Genomic DNA, 18,669 nt, shown 5'->3' with positions numbered 1-18,669 from the left:
CTAAAAAGGAGTGATCACACCTTGGAGAGCTGTTGCACCAAGTGGACTGACATGAATCATGGCTCCAACACGAGAGATGTCAATTGAAACAAAGGAGAGGATTATCAAACTCTTAAAAGAGGGTAAATCATCATGCAATGTTGCAAAAGATGTTGGTTGTTCACAGTAAGCTGTGTCTAAACTCTGGACCAAATACAAACAACATGGGAAGGTTGTTAAAGGCAAACATACTGGTAGACCAAGAAAGCCATCAAAGCGTCAAGACAGAAAACTTAAAGCAGTATGTCTCAAAAATCGAAAATGCACAACAAAACAAATGTAGAACGAATGGGAGGAAACTGGAGTCAACATCTGTGACTGAACTGTAAGAAACCGCCTAAAGGAAATGGGATTTAAATACAGAAAAGCTAAACGAAAGCCATCATTAACACCTAAACAGAAAAAAACAAGGTTACAATGGGCTAAGGAAAAGCAATCGTGGACTGTGGATGACTGGATGAAAGTCATATTCAGTGATTAATCTCGAATCTGCATTGGGCAAGGTGATGATGCAGGAACTTTTGTTTGGTGCCGTTCCAATGAGATTTATAAAGATGACTGCCTGAAGAGAACATGTAAATTTCCACAGTGATTGATGATATGGGGCTGCATGTCAGGTAAAGGCACTGGGGAGATGGCTGTCATTACATCATCAATAAATGCACAAGTTTACGTTGATATTTTGGACACTTTTCTTATCCCATCAATTGAAAGGATGTTTGGGGATGATGAAATCATTTTTCAAGATGATAATGCATCTTGCCATAGAGCAAAAACTGTGAAAACATTCCTTGCAAAAAGACACATAGGGTCAATGTCATGGCCTGCAAATAGTCCGGATCTTAATCTTAATCTTTGGTGGATGTTGAAGAAAATGGTCCATGACAAGGCTCCAACCTGCAAAGCTGATCTGGCAACAGCAATCAGAGAAAGTTGGAGCCAGATTGATGAAGAGTACTGTTTGTCACTCATTAAGTCCATGCCTCAGAGACTGCAAGCAGTTATAAAAGCCAGAGGTGGTGCAATAAAATACTAGTGATGTGTTGGAGCGTTCTTTTGTTTTTCATGATTCCATAATTTTTTCCTCAGAATTGAGTGATTCCATATTTTTTTCCCTCTGCTTGGTCTAAAAAAGTAACCGTTACTGACTGCCACAATTTTTTTTTTCCTGATTTCTTATAGTGTTTCTTAAAGCCAGAAAGTTGCCATTTGAAATGACTTTAGTTTTGTGTCATGTCTGTGATCTGCTTTTTTTCTACAAATTAAACAACTGAATGAACATCCTCCAAGGCTGGTGATTCCATAATTTTTGCCAGGGGTTGTATTATGTTATGTTATGTTATATTTCAAGCGGCGAGCAAGTTGTCATTGCATTCCCTTAAATACTTAAAATATATATTTTTAGTACATTTTTGAATTAAGTTATGAAGCATATAACATCTAAAACATTTATTTTTAGCAGGCAGGAGCACCATGAGCACCTGTTATGTGCACGCCTGGTCTCAGAGATCTTCAACTGCTTTTTCTGGGATCAGGTCGCGAGCCTCATATATTATATTATATTATGTTATGTTATGTTATCTTATATTATATTATGTTATGTTATGTTATGTTTCAAGCGACAAGCAAGTTGTCATTGCATTCCTTTAAATACTTAAAATATATATTTTTAGTACATTTTTTAATTAAGTTATGAAGCATATAACATCTAAAACATTCATTTTTAGCAGGCAGGAGCACCATGAGCACCTGTTATGTGCACGCCTGGTCTCAGAGATCTTCAACCGCTTTTTCTGGGATCAGGTCATGAGCCTCATATTTTATATTATATTATATTATATTATATTATATTATATTATATTATATTATGTTATGTTATGTTATGTTATGTTTCAAGCGACAAGCAAGTTGTCATTGCATTCCTTTAAATACTTAAAATATATATTTTTAGTACATTTTTTTAATTAAGTTATGAAGCATATAACATCTAAAACATTCATTTTTAGCAGGCAGGAGCACCATGAGCACCTGTTATGTGCACGCCTGGTCTCAGAGATCTTCAACCGCTTTTTCTGGGATCAGGTCATGAGCCTCATATTTTATATTATATTATATTATATTATATTATATTATATTATATTATATTATATTATATTATGTTATGTTATATTTCAAGCGGCGAGCAAGTTGTCATTGCATTCCCTTAAATACTTAAAATATATATTTTTAGTACATTTTTGAATTAAGTTATGAAGCATATAACATCTAAAACATTTATTTTTAGCAGGCAGGAGCACCATGAGCACCTGGTATGTGCATGCCTGGTCTCAGAGTTCTTCAGCCGCTGTTCCGGTATCAGGTCACGAGCCTCAAAGAATTATATTATATTATATTATATTATATTATATTATATTATATTATATTATATTGCAAGCGGCGAGCAAGTTGTCATTGCATTTTGCCTTCAAAATAGAAGGTCCCTGGATCAAGCCCACCCTTGCCCATTCTTCATGTTATGCAGAGCTGCATCAAGGATATCCAGCGTCAAACCTCTGCCAAATCAACATGCAGATTTGTGTCTGATCCACTGCTACAACCCTGAGCAAAAAAGGGAAACATTGAAAAAACTTTTTTTACATAACAAACAAACAATAAAAGCAAAGTTTTTTAGAATATGGCAAAAAATGATGAAATCCCCTGAAGTCAAATTAATTGCTATTTCCCATATGTCTTTCATTATTTAGCTATTCAAGATTTTTTTTAAATGTTGTTTTTGTTGATGGAGAGGCAGTTGGGAAGAGCTTGTGGAGTCATGAGGTCACTGGACAGAGGCGTTTGGTGATTCAGATATCTTTGCAGGAGAATGAAAATTCAAGTCTTTCCTGTCCTGGTGCGGCCTGTTTTGCTGTATGGTTGTGAATCTTGGATGTTAATCAATGACCTAAGGTGATGACTGGATGTCTTTGGTACTGGGTCTCTTTGGAGGATCCTCGGGTACTGCTGGATGAATGACTTTGTGTTAAACAAGTGATTATTTGGAGAGATGAGGAGTATCACTTGCACTGTGAGGAATCATCAGATTCAGCATTTTGGCCATGTGGCATGTTTCTCTGCATATCGATACCAACGCTGGTATTGATATTGAATGATCCTCGTGTAAAAAGATCAATACTCAAGAGAAGTGCAATGAAGGGAAGAAATTCCTTATTTTTTGTATTATTTTATTGTATTGTTCGACTTGAAAAACAGAATAAGTTTGAAACTGTTTACAGTATTTGTTGTGGTGTGTTAATTTTGTTGTATTGTACTTTGTCAGCCCTCTACCTCAGGAGATTTTGTTTTAAGTTGTGTTGAGTGATATTTTTTAAACAAAAATGTTGATTGTGATAATAAAGTATTTTGTTGTCACGTACAATGTTTGGTGAAAATCTATCCTAGGTCTTTTGGATCCTTTGGATCTACGAAGCTTAAATATGAAAACGTATCGGTATCGATATTGGTGATACTGGGCTTGTATTTACTTGGTATCGGATCAAGACCAAAATTCCCGGTATCGCCCACCTCTAATTACTAATATTTCATTTCATATGCAACTAATACTTACATATTTAAGGTCAGCAGTGGTACCAATAGGCCCGAAAAACACAAACACTCAAAAGTAATTCTTGAAGAGGACAAATTGCAGCCAAAATTGTACTTATTGCTAGTATGATATGCACTAGTTCAGTGGTGTCTCTTACGAGAGCTTCGTGGGTCACATGAACTCTATATGCGTAGCAAACTCCTCTTAAACCTACCTGCTCACTGAATGAAAACACAAACAAGCCTCATAAATGAAATAAAAATACACACATTAATGGTTTTTCTCTTGAACTGCTCTAGAGTGATCCTATGGGTTTTATATTTTATTGTTGACTTTCTTCATGTTATTGCCTTGCTGTTGGTAGCGGCAAGCACAATGGTCCCACCAAGATGACAGAGTATGCTGACTGGGTTTTTTTTCCCCATTAGTGTTAATTAGTTTATTTATTTCAATTTCAATTGGGTTCAAAATGCTGCAGCCAGACCTTTGACATGAAGCAGAAAGTTCGACCACATTACACCCATTTTGGCATCCCTTCACTGGCTTCCTGTCCCAGTGAGATCAGATTTTAAGGTTCTGCTACTAACCTATAAAATGATTCATGGACTGGCTCCTCCCTACCTAGCTGACCTAATTAAACCTTACGTACCGGCCCGGGCTTTATGTTCTCAGGGTGCAGGACTACTTTGTGTCCGTTGGGTGAATAAGAAGTCTGCGGGTCACAGAGCTTTCTCTTATCGTGCCCCTGTTCTGTGGAATGATCTCCCTGTGTCAATAAAACAGTCAGATTCTGTGGAGATTTTCAAGTCCAGTCTTAAGACGCACTTATTTTCCCTTTCATATGGCTAGCATACTGGTACAGTTTTGTTTTACGCTTTTTACTCTTTTAATTCATTTATTAGTAATTGGAGCGGGCCGCAGCCTCAACTTTACCTAAATTCTGGGTCTTTTAGTGAAGTTTAGGGCTAGTGGCCAGCGATCACCTTAGTATTTCTTCTGTTTTTCTTGTTGTTTAATGCTGGCGAATTATACAGTATTTTTGTCTTTCTGATGCCTGATTCTGTTTTTTCTCTCTGTTTAAGGTGCAGCTCCATCCAGAGATGGGAGTTGTATTTGTGTTGGCAACCCTCCTGTCCTGTGCGCCAACAGCATTTCTTGTATATTCATGCGTGAATTGTTCTGTGAATTGTTTCTGTATTTTATGTTTGTAGCATGGCCCAAGCAGAGGGTCACTACTTTGAGTCTGGTCTGCTTGAGGTTTCTTCCTTAGAGGGAGTTTTTCCTTACCACTGTTGCTCTGGGGGTTGGTAAGGTTAGACCTTACCTGTGTGAAGCGCTTTGAGGCAACTCTGTTGTGATTTGGTGCTATATAAATGAAAATAAATTGAAATTGAAATTGAATTGATACACCAGCGGCTGTGTGTTTCTCCAGGTAAAACTGGAGTTGCGTCAGGAAGGGCATCCGGCGTAAAACTTGTGCCAGCTACCAATGCGGATCTGGTTGTATCCGCTGTGGCGACCCCGAACACAAAACAGGAGCAGCCGAATGGACAAACAGTACGGTAGAGGGAATGCAATACTGCCCCTGCTGCGCCGATTCTCCGGCCAATCTCACGCTCCATCGTCCCCTCATTCATGAACAAGACCCCGAGGTACTTGAACCTAGAGGTGGGTGGATCGATCCTAATATCGATAATATCGATACCAACGCTGGTATTGATATTGAACGATCCTCGTGCAAAAAGATCGATACTCAAGCTTTTTTTCTCTCCGGCACTCACTGACTGCTGCACACGCAGATTCATCAAAGTCTACTCTCTGTCTGTATCAGCCGCGCTGCGCTGTGTCACACAACACGGAGCAGCGCGCCCTCTGCTTGTATTGTGGTTTGTCAGCCCTCTACCTCAGGAGATTTTGTTTTAAGTTGTGTTGAGTGATATTTTTTTAAACAAAAATGTTGATTGTGATAATAAAGTATTTTGTTGTCACATACAATGTTTGGTGAAATTCTATCCTAGGTCTTTTGGATCCTTTGGATCTATGAAGCTTAAATATAAAAAAGTATGGGTATCGATATCGGCGATACTGGGCCTGTATTTACTTGGTATCGGATCAATACCAAAATTCCCAGGATCGCCCACCTCTACTTGAACCCCTTCACTTGGGGCAAGGGAAATATGCTACATCCTTTTTTCCCTGAAAAAAAACAACAACAAAAAAACGGGAGCAGCTGAATGGACAACAACACCATCCTCCCTTACCAAAAAGTAGTATATGCAAGCATGTTTCAAGTATACTTCTAGTTTACTTTTTATATATTTACCAGTACTATTTTTTGGTAAGGGCCTTTTCCCCCAAAAAACCTTTATTTCAAAAAAATAAAATAATAAAAACGAAACGAAAAAAGGCAAGGTCACAATGACACTTACAATATTATCAAATCTAAATAGAAAGAGACAGAAAAGAAAAAAATGAAAAAATAAATTGTACAATATCAAAAGTAAAGGGATACACACGGCATTCTTTTTTTTTTTTTGTAAAACTTTATTTGACATTTCAAAATACAACAATAAACAGGTATATAAATGCAGACAATGATGCAAAATAGAACACAAATATTGATGTAACATCAAATACATCACATTTTATCAGTAAAAAGAAAAAGAGAAAAAGAAAACACCCCCAAAGAAATGCAAAGGGATTTAAAGCACAACGTCACATCCGCCCTCTCCCTGAGCTCTTCCGGTTAAAGCCGCAGCAACTCGGTTTTTTGTTTGTTTTTTTTTGCGGATATACAGATTTGGTCACAATGTGGCAACATCGAACAGCGAGCTCAATATTTATTTTTCTGATTTTCGCCATTTCTACGTAATTATTTGTCATTCAGCAAAGTGAGCATTAGCATTCAGTCATGGAGGAGACAGCAGAGGAGATGCTAGCAAAGCAGCACCGTAAGGAAAAGAAGGACCTGCAAGGTAACAAAACACACTTTAGTCCTCAAATTTAGTTTGATATTCCGCACTTCAGTGTTAATATCAACTGAAACAAAACCTCACGTAGAGAGGTCAACCTTTTATAACTAAAATCTTAAACCAGAACATTACTTTTAGCTTTTCTGCACATTTTTCTTTACTGAGTTCTAATTTGTTTTATCTTGTGTAACATTTCAGCTAAAATCCAGAGTATGAAAAATGCAGTCCCCAAAAATGACAAGAAAAGGAGGAAAGTGTTGACGGAGGAGATTTCCAAACTAGAAGCTGAACTCAGCCAGAAACACGAGGAGGAAGTCCGGCTGCTCAGATCCACTGACACAAAGGTAACCTCCAACAAGGCACATGAGGGGTGATTCATGCCTGGATTTGATCTGTTCACTTGTACGAAAAATTATTCTGCGTTCCACTCCGTCACCAAACTGTGACTGGTGGTGCAACAGACAAAACTAATACAGACAGTTGCCCAGTTCCAGATCACCTTTTTTAAAGTCCCGCTATACAGAGCCATAATGCAACTGAATGTCCTTTATTGGGTATTGTTGTATTGGGTATTTGGATGTTCTCTTGCTGAAAAGTCTGGATGGTGTAGCCCTTCTACTTAAAGTGTGAAGTCACATTATGTGTGGTGCAAATATTTGCCGGAAATGGATGACTTTGCCTGGTTCTGGATCACGACACTCTGTGTCACTTTGGGGGCATTCCTGGCATCTGGCTGAAGCCCTTCTAATGCAGAATGATACACACTGTGCCCAACAATGTGTTTTGAACGTAAAATGATATAAATTATATTTATTAAATGAGAATTTACTTAGTTTCGAAAGGCACTGTTATATGTTTTTATGAGCAAAACAATGAAGTGTGGAGGTGAGATTTCTCCTGAATTAAAAAGTAAAAGCCCCCACATTCATGCCCATTCGTGATGTTGAGATGACCCCCAAAGTCCACATGGCTCACAAGTACTGACACGAGGCTGCTGCTTCAGTGATCCACAGCTGGCAAATTTTCGCGTCAGAGATAAATGCGTGCAGCAATTAAACAGCAAGACATAACATACTGACATTTTCTACTCATGTAAGTAAGTATTTTCCCACTCTAGAACCAATGACACTGAATGGCTAACTCACCTTTGCTGCTTAATAGAGATCGTCACTTTCACACTTGCACGAATAAGTGAGTCAGAAAACATGTGCACACCACGGAGACCAGATGTTTTGATTCCTCTGGTGATCACAAAGATGGCTGGATCCGGTCGAGCTTGTGGTTGTCTGTAGACAAAACATCAGCCGTTCCATTGGTACCAAGTATTAGCTTATTCACGCTGATTATGAGAAACGGCGGCACAAATACTACAGCAGTGATCCGGAATCGGCAATGATCAAGGAACTGGGCAAGTGACTGTACTATGCACAGTTTCTGCATTCATAGTTATCGTATATGTCTTGGTGGCTTCCCTTGCTAGTCTCCATCTTGCATGGTCACTCAATTTTTGAGAACTGCCTACGCCAGATGGATTAACTATGCAGTACCACAAGTATTTCTGGATTATTGATGTAAATGAAGTCCAAGACATACTTCGCAAGTTGGAGATGTCCAGAATTCCTTAATGATTAATGCAGTTATTTTTGTTGAAGCTTTTGAATTAAAGCTGAATGTCTACACTGCAAACATCTTGATTGCAGGATATCTGCTGTATTGTTGCGCACAGACAATATTAAAACAAAAAAAAATTCACTGTCCAATTGTATCTGACTGTATAATAGATATTATCAAATGTGTTATTTTGCAGTTGAGGCACAAAGAAAATGGATTTTTAAAATTTATTTATATGTAGTCTTCTAAGAAAAAGGCACTTAGTTTGGCACTGATTGTAGCATGCACACGATACATTTTCTCCACAGGTGTCAAATTATTCAAATTTATATGAAATCAGAGTTGGTAACTTTACAATGTAACCAAAGCTAATCTTATCTAAAGGAGGTGGAGGAGATGGTAAATGGAGTTGAGACCATGACATTGGAGGGTGGAGAACAAGAAGAGCTCAAGCAACCACGTGTAAGCAAAGCCCAGAAACGAAGGGTAAGCTGTGGTTTTTATCTGAAACACGACATTGATGATTCAGTGAAATTTGTTGGAGCGGTGTGGGTTTTGTTCAGGAAGAACTGATTTGACTTTGGGACTTATGCAGATTCCACTGTGGCTGCTGGATCAGTTTGAATATTTTTGTAGTATTGCTACGTCAGGCATTTGACCTGGGCCAAAAGTAATGAAGCAGTACAAATGAAGACTATTGCGTGCGTGTGTGTGTTTCCCTAAAATTAGCAGTTTGGCACAGGTCCAGATATAAATCCAGATGTGGAAAAAATTCTGTGACAATATTGGTGTAATATTTAACTAAACATATTGACATGATCATACTTTCGTTGACATTATCCAACGATAATGGAATGCAAATCTATCTTTAATCCATCATTTTTGAATAGTCCTTGTAAGATAATAAGATGTTAGGATAAATGTTGAATTTTTTGAAATTACTGTATTTTCTGGATATAAGTCACAGGGTTAAGCTGCAGATCAAAGACATCTCAGCTGACGGTCACTGCATGTACCAAGTTGTGGAGGATCAGCTGACGCAGCGCTTACTGGTACAGTTTGTAGTAGGATTATTGTAACTGGACATTAACCTCCATCACCGTCAATATCTTCAGTATCCTGAAGCTTGACTCCACACTGAGTGCCATTTTTTTAATGTTCCATCATGATTCTAAAATGTATGACATTCTTTTTTTTCCCCTCAAAATTCTACACACAATACCCTGTAATGACAATGTGAAAAAAGTTTTTTTTTTTTTTTTTTTTTTTTGAGATTGAGCTCAAGTGCATCCTGTTTTCACTGATCATCTTTGAGATGTTTCTACAGGTTAAATAGAGTCTACTTGGGGTAAATTCAGTTGATTGGGCACGATTTGGAAAGGCACACACCTGTCTACAGGATTGTCTCGAGACACAAATCTGGGGAAGGGTACAGAAACATTTCTGCTGCTTTGAAAGTCCCAATGGGCACAGTGGCCTCCATCATCCGAAAATGGAAGTAGTAGGTGGCTGCCCTTCTAAACTGAGAGATTGGGAGAGAAGGGCCGTAGTCAGGGAGGCAACCAAGAACGCCCTGGTCACTCTTCAGCATCCCTTTGTGGAGAGAAGAGAACCTTCCAGAATGACAAGCATCTCTGCAGTAATCCACCAATCAGACCTGTATGGTAGAGTGGCCCGACAGAAGCCACTCCTTAGTAAAAGCCACATGGCAGGCCACCTGGAGTTTGCCAAAAGGCACCTGAAGGACTCTCAGACCATGAGAAACAAAATTCTCTGATCTGATGACAGAAAAGATTGAATTCTTTGGTGTGAATGCCAGGCATCATGTTTAGAGGTAACCAGGCACCATCCCTACAGTGAAGCATGGTGGTGGCAGCATCATGCTGTGTGGATGTTTTTCAGCGGTAGGAACTGGGAGACTAGTCAGGATTGAGGGAAAGCTGAATGCAGCAATGTACAGAGACATCCTGGATGAAAATCTGCTCCAGAGCACTCTTGACCTCAGACTGGGGTGGCAGTTCACTTTCAGCAGGACAATGACCCTAAGCACACGGCCAAGATATCAAAGGAGTGGCTTCAGGACAACTCTGTGAATGTCCTTGAGTGGACCAGCCAGAGTCCAGACGTGAATTCGATTGAACGTCTCTGGAAAGATCTGAAAATGGCTGTGCACCGATGCTCCCCATCCAACCCGATGGAGCTTGAGAGGTGCTGCAAAGAGGAATGGGCCAAACTGCCCAACGATAGGTGCACCAAGCTTGTGGCATCACATTCAAGAAGACTTGAGGCTGTAATTGCTGCCAAAGGTGCATCAACAAAGTATTGAGCAAAGGGTGTGAATTTCTTAGGTTTTTTTTTATTTTTCATACATTTGTGAAAAACTTTTTTTAATGTTGTCATTATGGGGTGTTGTGAGTAGTAGAATTTTGAGAGAAAAAAAAATGAATTTAGTCCAATTTGGAATAAGGCTGTAACATAACAAAATGTGGAAAAAGTGAAGCACTGTGAATACTTTCCAGATGCACTGTGAATATCAGAAAAGTCACACATTTGATATTAATAATAATGCCCATTTATATAGGACTTTCCCATGAATCAAACCAGTCAACAAAATATTCTCTAATAATAAAGGAATACATTCAATAATAATAAAAATACGCTCCAACAATGAGCAAGAATTCCAATTTTAAAAAGCTGATTATACAAAAAGAAGCATGCCTTGTACTGCAGAAAATACAGTACTTTGGTTGAAGGGCTTGTTACACCTTGATGGTGATATATGTCAACCTGAGTATTATTATTATTATAATCATCATTATCGCAATCACTGTGGATAAATCTGTAACATTAACATGACAACTTGCTAATGGATTATAGTTAGCATTAAAACGTAATACAATGTGCATCACATAACACGATGCTAACGAGTTAACATTAGCAGGAGCTGCCTCCTTTGTGAGCAATGGGGATTTATAATGTGCTTAAAAACATACTTAGTTACAGTTTTGCTTAGAAAAGTCGTACTGCACATGTTCAGGTAATTTTACATGTAGGCTAAAAAAATGACAATGTAACTATGCATGGTTTTTGAGTTTTTCACCAGAAAGACGAACATATAGCAGATGCAGATTTGGGCCTTTGAGAGCTGTGGTATAGATACTGGATCCAAATATGCGGTAGAAAATGAATGCATGAATATATAACACATTAAAAATAACTGTCTCCAGGACAAGAAGGCTGCTCAAGAGAAGGAGCGAGAGAGCAGGATCGCTGAGGCTGAAGCACAGAACCTTCTGGGTGTGAGGCACCAGGAGAGTTTGAAGCTGGCCCAAATACTCGCCCAGCAGCAGCTGCAGATCAAAGACATCTCGTCTGATGGTCACTGCATGTACCGAGCTGTGGAGGATCAGCTGACACAACGCTCACTGGTACATTTTATAATAGGATTATTGTAACTGGACATTAACCTCCATCACCGTTCTGTTGTAAAAGTGGTGCTACAGTTTGGATGTATTTCTGAAGAGTTTCTGTTCTGTTCTAGCCTGGTTTAAGCATGAGTGTGAAAGAACTGCGGTCCCGTACAGCTGAGCACATGCGGAGCCATGTTGATGACTTCCTGCCTTTCCTGACCAACCCCAACACGGGTGACATGTACACAACAGGTACTGCAACACCTCACTGGTTACTGTTTTAGGAGCGCCCACATGGTTATGAGGACGCACCCCTTCCAGGGGTCGCGTTCATATTGAATATACATAATCTCGACACCAAAACCTTGAACGAGTGAGCACATGAGCACTTGGTGACCTTTGTGACCTCATTAAAAATAGGTGAAACCTCACATAAATTTTTTTATGTATTTGCTTTCATACATTGATGTGATGTGTTAAATCACTTTCCACAGGCTGGGACACAGACACGTGCCACTTGTTCATTAAAAATATTTAAGGAAAACTATTTGTTTGATTGTCTGGTGTGTCGTTCCTGCACGTGTGTTTGTTTCTAGAGGAGTTTGAGAAGTACTGCAGTGATGTGGAGCACACAGCAGCTTGGGGTGGACAACTGGAGGTGAGTCTCTGTCGTGTCATTTTAAATGAACTGTCCTTTTGGGGTTTGGACTTTTCACTAATGCATTTCTTTTTCTCTAACAGCTTCGAGCGTTAACCCAAGTTCTTCATTTACCAATTGAAGTGATCCAGGCCGACTCCCCCACTTTAAAAATTGGGGAGGAATATGACGGTGAACCCATCACTCTTGTGTAAGAATTTATGTTTTCATCTATTTTTTGATAGCAAGCATATTAAGATATGTAGTGCTAAAATGTGAAAGAAAATTACAGGTGGAATTACTGTTTTGTTTTCTTTTTTTGGAAATGAAATAAGTACAACCCCTGGCAAAAATTATGGAATCACCGGCCTCGGAGGATGTTCATTCAGTTGTTTAATTTTGTGGAAAAAAAGCAGATCACAGACATGACACAAAACTAAAGTCATTTCAAATGGCAACTTTCTGGCTTTAAGAAACACTATAAGAAATCAAGAAAAAAAGATTGTGACAGTCAGTAACGGTTACTTTTTTAGACCAAGCAGAGGAAAAAAATATGGAATCACTCAATTCTGAGGAATAAATTATGGAATCACCCTGTAAATTTCCATCCCCCAAACTAAAACCTGCATCAAATCAGATCTGCTCGTTGACATTGACCCTATGCCATGACATTGATCCTATGTCTTTTTTTGCAAGGAACGTTTTCACAGTTTTTGCTCTATGGCAAGATGCATTATCATCTTGAAAAATGATTTCATCATCCCCAAACATCCTTTCAGTTGTCCAAAATATCAACGTAAACTTGTGCATTTATTGATGATGTAATGACAGCCATCTCCCCAGTGCCTTTACCTGACATGCAGCCCCATATCATCAATGACTGTGGAAATTTAGATGTTCTCTTCAGGCAATCATCTTTATAACTCTCATTGGAACAGCACCAAACAAAAGTTCCAGCATCATCACCTTGCCCAATGCAGATTTGAGATTCATCACTGAATATCACTTTCATCCACAGTCCACGATTGCTTTTCCTTAAGCCCATTGTAACCTTGTTTATTCTGATAAAAGGTGTTAATGATGGCTTTCGTTTAGCTTTTCTGTATGTAAATCCCATTTCCTTTAGGTGGTTTCTTACAGTTCAGTCATAGACGTTGACTCCAGTTTCCTCCCATTCATTCCTCATTTGTTTTGTTGTGCATTTTTGGATTTTTGAGACATATTGCTTTAAGTTTTCTGTCTTGACGCTTTGATGTCTTTCTTGGTCTACCAGTATGTTTGCCTTTAACAACCTTCCCATGTTTTTTGTATTTGGTCCTGAGTTTAGACACAGCTGACTGTGAACAACCAACATCTTTTGCAACATTGCATGATGATTTACTCTCTAAGAGTTTGATAATCATCTCCTTTGTTTCAACTGACGTCTCTCGTGTTGGAGCCATGATTCATGTCAGTCCACTTGGTGCAACAGCTCTCCAAGGTGTGATCACTCCTTTTTAGATGCAGAAGAACACCATTCTTCAGTGGTGTATTAGAGGAGGATACACCATTGTCCAGTATGGTGACTACAGATGCCACGTTGACTTAAGTTTCTGCACAATAACTCCAGACCAGCTCATCTGATTGAAGCTGTTTCTTGCTGGCGTATTGGGGGAAAATGGAGGGAGTATCCTTGTGCAAATGGGGTTCAGTACAGCACATAGCAGTTGTAAAGCGGGCGTTTTTTGCTAAACAAATAGAACTTATATCATCATTAAAGCACCTGTCTTTCCCCAAAGAAATAAATTTCAGACTTCATTGTCACTTCTCTTATAAGACAGTGCACCAGTGTAACATTTGAATGGGGCATAGGCTCTTGTCCTAGCTTTTCCAAAAACTGAGAGATGTACCCTTTTAAAATGCAGCGAATGAATAGATGGAAAGAAAAATAACTCAAAAACAACTAATACTGCCATCTTGAAACTTGCTGCATTCAAAGGGCATATAATGAGAACAAACTCTGACATCTTGTCAGATTTGCTGCAGATCAGTTGAAAAATCAACTTAGTTTTGCTTATGTATTATGCTTATGCTTATGGTTGTCTGGTACGGCAACCTCTCTGTACAACTTAAAACAAAACTTAACAGACAAATTGACAATGCATTGAAGATAATTGGAAAGAAACAATATCAGTCCCTCAGTTCACTCTACGAAGAGTCTGTCCTGAAAGCAGCTCAGAGGATACTGACGGATACAGCTCATGTCCTCCACTCAGAGTACACTCTCCTTCCCTCTGGGAGAAGGTATAGAGGCCCTCGGAGCAGATTGAATAGACTCAAAAACTCATTTGTCCCCATGTCTATCAAATTGCTAAACAATAATGTCTAAAACTGGAAATGTGCAACACTTATGGTGTTTCTCTTGATTTCCTGTCATGTTAATTTGTTATAGATGTGGCTGTGTTTTTACTTGTATTTGTTTGTTTTCCTTTTGTAAAGGCACTTAGCATGAGTCCAAGACAAATTTCCCTAAGGGAATAATAAAGTGTATCGTATCGTATTATCCAATGCAACTTCACTACATAGTTGGCCAAGTTAATGGAACCAACAGACACCTAAGCGACATATCGGACTTATAGTAGAAGCAATAATATATATGCCTATGATGATATGGGTCAATAAAAATTACAAGAGTGTCAAGATATGTGGTTAAATAATTGTGTATATAACAGCTATCGCTATGTAAGCGTGATGGCTGTCAGTTGATCTATCAGTGATAGACAGTTTGTTAAATAATTCACTTGCTGTTCTTTCTTGTCAAAACTCTTTTCATGATGCTTATGTATTTGCATGTTTTACGCGTGCTTCCGCCAGTAACCTTCCATGTTTGCAGTGTGTCACCACGCCTCAGGATATCCTTGATAGTATCTTTGCGTCTAAGAAAAGTGTGACTGATCGTTCTTGAACCTTTGGACTTGTAACATATGACAGTAATATTGTAGCTTATTTATTTCATACATCTAATTTCCCACAATGATTTGTAATGTATTTGTATATCCTTTTGACATTTGGAGAGCAACGTGGAGTCACTCAATATTTGTTGTTTACAGCTACATGCGCCATGCGTACGGACTGGGAGAGCATTATAACTCTGTGACACATCTAAAGGCCACCATGGAGGACAGCTGATTCAGTGTGACAGAGTATCTGATCCTCTCACATCAAGACCCCATAAGTACAGCCGTCAGTGACCTCCCCCTTCATCAAAGGCATTACAGCACCGAGGTCAGGAGAGCGGCGCCGGTCTCAGATTGGACTTGAAACAATAACGTTGTAACATCCGGTGCAGTTAATCTGTTTAGTTCCTGCAGCGCTTTTTACAGAGTAGACTTTACTTTTAAGAAGACACCTGCAGTTTAAGATGATGTTTAAACCTTTGTGGCTGAAGGATTAATGCTGTGTTCAGATGAATTGAAATAAGCTTGTAAAACATCAATATAAAGATATACCGCACTAAGAGTATGGAATTGTCACTCATTAATGATAAAGAATTAAAAATTGTGTAAACTGATTTAAGATCACCAGGTAATAGAATATCTGTGGACACGAGAAAAGGTAAGGGTTATGACAGTCTGACATCTGACCCCACTGACCTTGACCGTCAAGGGCAATTTCAGGGTGAACCTTCACTGACATACTGTTTGGCAGAAATTAGCAACAGGACTTGGGAGGAGCAGGCTGACAAAAAAAAAAAACAAAAGACAGGGAGACATGACCTTGACTCCAGTAATTGACCACGGTCAAATTTGACCTTGCTGAACAATTCCAGAACCCACCTCCATATGTGCACTAAATTGAGCACAAATCAGTGAAAAAGTGACTTTGACCTTTGGTCCTAATAACCTTGACCTTTGCATAAACAAACCTTTGACGGTATGTGCCAAGTTGAGCACAAATCAGTGAAAAAGTGACATTTTGACCTTTGGTCCTAATAACTTTGTCCAAACAAACCTTTGATGGTATGCGCCAAGTTGAGCACAAATCAGTGAAAAAGTGACTTTGACCTTTGGTCCTAATAACCTTGACCCTTGCATAAACAAACCTTTGACGGTATGTGCCATGTTGAGCACAAATCAGTGAAAAAGTGACATTTTGACCTTTGGTCCTAATAACTTTGTCCAAACAAACCTTTGACGGTATGCGCCAAGTTGAGCACAAATCAGTGAAAAAGTGACATTTTGACTTTTGGTCCTAATAACGTTGTCCAAACAAACCTTTGACGGTATGCGCCAAGTTGAGCACAAATCAGTGAAAAAGTGACATTTTGACCTTTGGTCCTAATAACTTTGTCCAAACAAACCTTTGACGGTATGCGCCAAGTTGAGCACAAATCAGTGAAAAAGTGACATTTTGACCTTTGGTCCTAATAACTTTGTCCAAACAAACCTTTGACGGTATGCGCCAAGTTGAGCACAAATCAGTGAAAAAGTGACATTTTGACCTTTGGTCCTAATAACTTTGTCCAAACAAACCTTTGACGGTATGCGCCAAGTTGAGCACAAATCAGTGAAAAAGTGACATTTTGACTTTTGGTCCTAATAACTTTGTCCAAACAAACCTTTGACGGTATGCGCCAAGTTGAGCACAAATCAGTGAAAAAGTGACATTTTGATCTTTGGTCCTAATAACCTTGTCCAAACAAACCTTTGACGGTATGCGCCAAGTTGAGCACAAATCAGTGAAAAAGTGACATTTTGACCTTTGGTCCTAATAACCTTGACCCTTGCATAAACAAACCTTTGACGGTATGTGCCAAGTTGAGCACAAATCAGTGAAAAAGTGACATTTTGACCTTTGGTCCTAATAACTTTGTCCAAACAAACCTTTGACGGTATGCGCCAAGTTGAGCACAAATCAGTGAAAAAGTGACATTTCGACCTTTGGTCCTAATAACTTTGTCCAAACAAACCTTTGACGGTATGCGCCAAGTTGAGCACAAATCAGTGAAAAAGTGACATTTTGACCTTTGGTCCTAATAACTTTGTCCAAACAAACCTTTGACGGTATGCGCCAAGTTGAGCACAAATCAGTGAAAAAGTGACATTTTGACTTTTGGTCCTAATAACTTTGTCCAAACAAACCTTTGACGGTATGCGCCAAGTTGAGCACAAATCAGTGAAAAAGTGACATTTTGACCTTTGGTCCTAATAACTGTCCAAACAAACCTTTGACGGTATGCGCCAAGTTGAGCACAAATCAGTGAAAAAGTGACTTTGACCTTTGGTCCTAATAACCTTGACCCTTGCATAAACAAACCTTTGACGGTATGTGCCAAGTTGAGCACAAATCAGTGAAAAAGTGACATTTTGACCTTTGGTCCTAATAACTTTGTCCAAACAAACCTTTGACGGTATGCGCCAAGTTGAGCACAAATCAGTGAAAAAGTGACATTTTGACCTTTGGTCCTAATAACTTTGTCCAAACAAACCTTTGACGGTATGTGCCAAGTTGAGCACAAATCAGTGAAAAAGTGACATTTTGACCTTTGGTCCTAATAACTTTGTCCAAACAAACCTTTGACGGTATGCGCCAAGTTGAGCACAAATCAGTGAAAAAGTGACATTTTGACTTTTGGTCCTAATAACTTTGTCCAAACAAACCTTTGATGGTATGCGCCAAGTTGAGCACAAATCAGTGAAAAAGTGACATTTTGACTTTTGGTCCTAATAACTTTGTCCAAACAACCTTTGACGGTATGCGCCAAGTTGAGCACAAATCAGTGAAAAAGTGACTTTGACCTTTGGTCCTAATAACCTTGACCCTTGCATAAACAAACCTTTGACGGTATGTGCCAAGTTGAGCACAAATCAGTGAAAAAGTGACATTTTGACCTTTGGTCCTAATAACTTTGTCCAAACAAACCTTTGACGGTATGCGCCAAGTTGAGCACAAATCAGTGAAAAAGTGACATTTTGACCTTTGGTCCTAATAACTTTGTCCAAACAAACCTTTGACGGTATGCGCCAAGTTGAGCACAAATCAGTGAAAAAGTGACATTTTGACTTTTGGTCCTAATAACTTTGTCCAAACAAACCTTTGACGGTATGCGCCAAGTTGAGCACAAATCAGTGAAAAAGTGACATTTTGACCTTTGGTCCTAATAACTTTGTCCAAACAAACCTTTGACGGTATGCGCCAAGTTGAGCACAAATCAGTGAAAAAGTGACATTTTGACTTTTGGTCCTAATAACTTTGTCCAAACAAACCTTTGACGGTATGCGCCAAGTTGAGCACAAATCAGTGAAAAAGTGACATTTTGATCTTTGGTCCTAATAACTTTGTCCAAACAAACCTTTGACGGTATGCGCCAAGTTGAGCACAAATCAGTGAAAAAGTGACTTTGACCTTTGGTCCTAATAACCTTGACCCTTGCATAAA

General features: G+C 38.9%; 1 protein-coding gene across 1 annotated transcript; it reads left to right on the top strand.

The window, feature by feature from the left end:
• The first annotated feature begins 6,386 nt into the window (after positions 1 to 6,386).
• otud6b (OTU deubiquitinase 6B) lies at positions 6,387 to 15,775 on the top strand. Its single transcript, XM_034161023.1, has 8 exons — positions 6,387 to 6,597; positions 6,793 to 6,938; positions 8,590 to 8,691; positions 11,433 to 11,633; positions 11,747 to 11,867; positions 12,212 to 12,273; positions 12,357 to 12,463; positions 15,342 to 15,775. The coding sequence occupies exons 1-8, from the start codon at positions 6,534 to 6,536 to the stop codon at positions 15,418 to 15,420; spliced, it is 882 nt and encodes a 293-aa protein (XP_034016914.1). The 5' UTR covers positions 6,387 to 6,533; the 3' UTR covers positions 15,421 to 15,775.
• The last annotated feature ends 2,894 nt before the right edge of the window (positions 15,776 to 18,669 follow it).

The sequence above is a fragment of the Thalassophryne amazonica genome, chromosome 20 (assembly GCF_902500255.1).
Source record: "Thalassophryne amazonica chromosome 20, fThaAma1.1, whole genome shotgun sequence".
Classification (NCBI taxonomy): Eukaryota; Metazoa; Chordata; class Actinopteri; order Batrachoidiformes; family Batrachoididae; genus Thalassophryne; species Thalassophryne amazonica.
The sequence above is the reverse complement of the archived record's forward strand: the minus strand, read 5'-3'. Positions and strand labels throughout refer to the sequence as shown.

Coding starts and splice junctions, on each gene's coding strand:
- otud6b (XM_034161023.1), top strand. CDS start 6,534: ATGGAGGAGACAGCAGAGGAGATGCTAGCAAAGCAGCACCGTAAGGAA. Junction 11,868..12,211: donor GGGTGACATGTACACAACAG/GTACTGCAACAC, acceptor GTTTGTTTCTAG/AGGAGTTTGAGAAGTACTGC. Junction 12,274..12,356: donor CTTGGGGTGGACAACTGGAG/GTGAGTCTCTGT, acceptor TTTCTCTAACAG/CTTCGAGCGTTAACCCAAGT.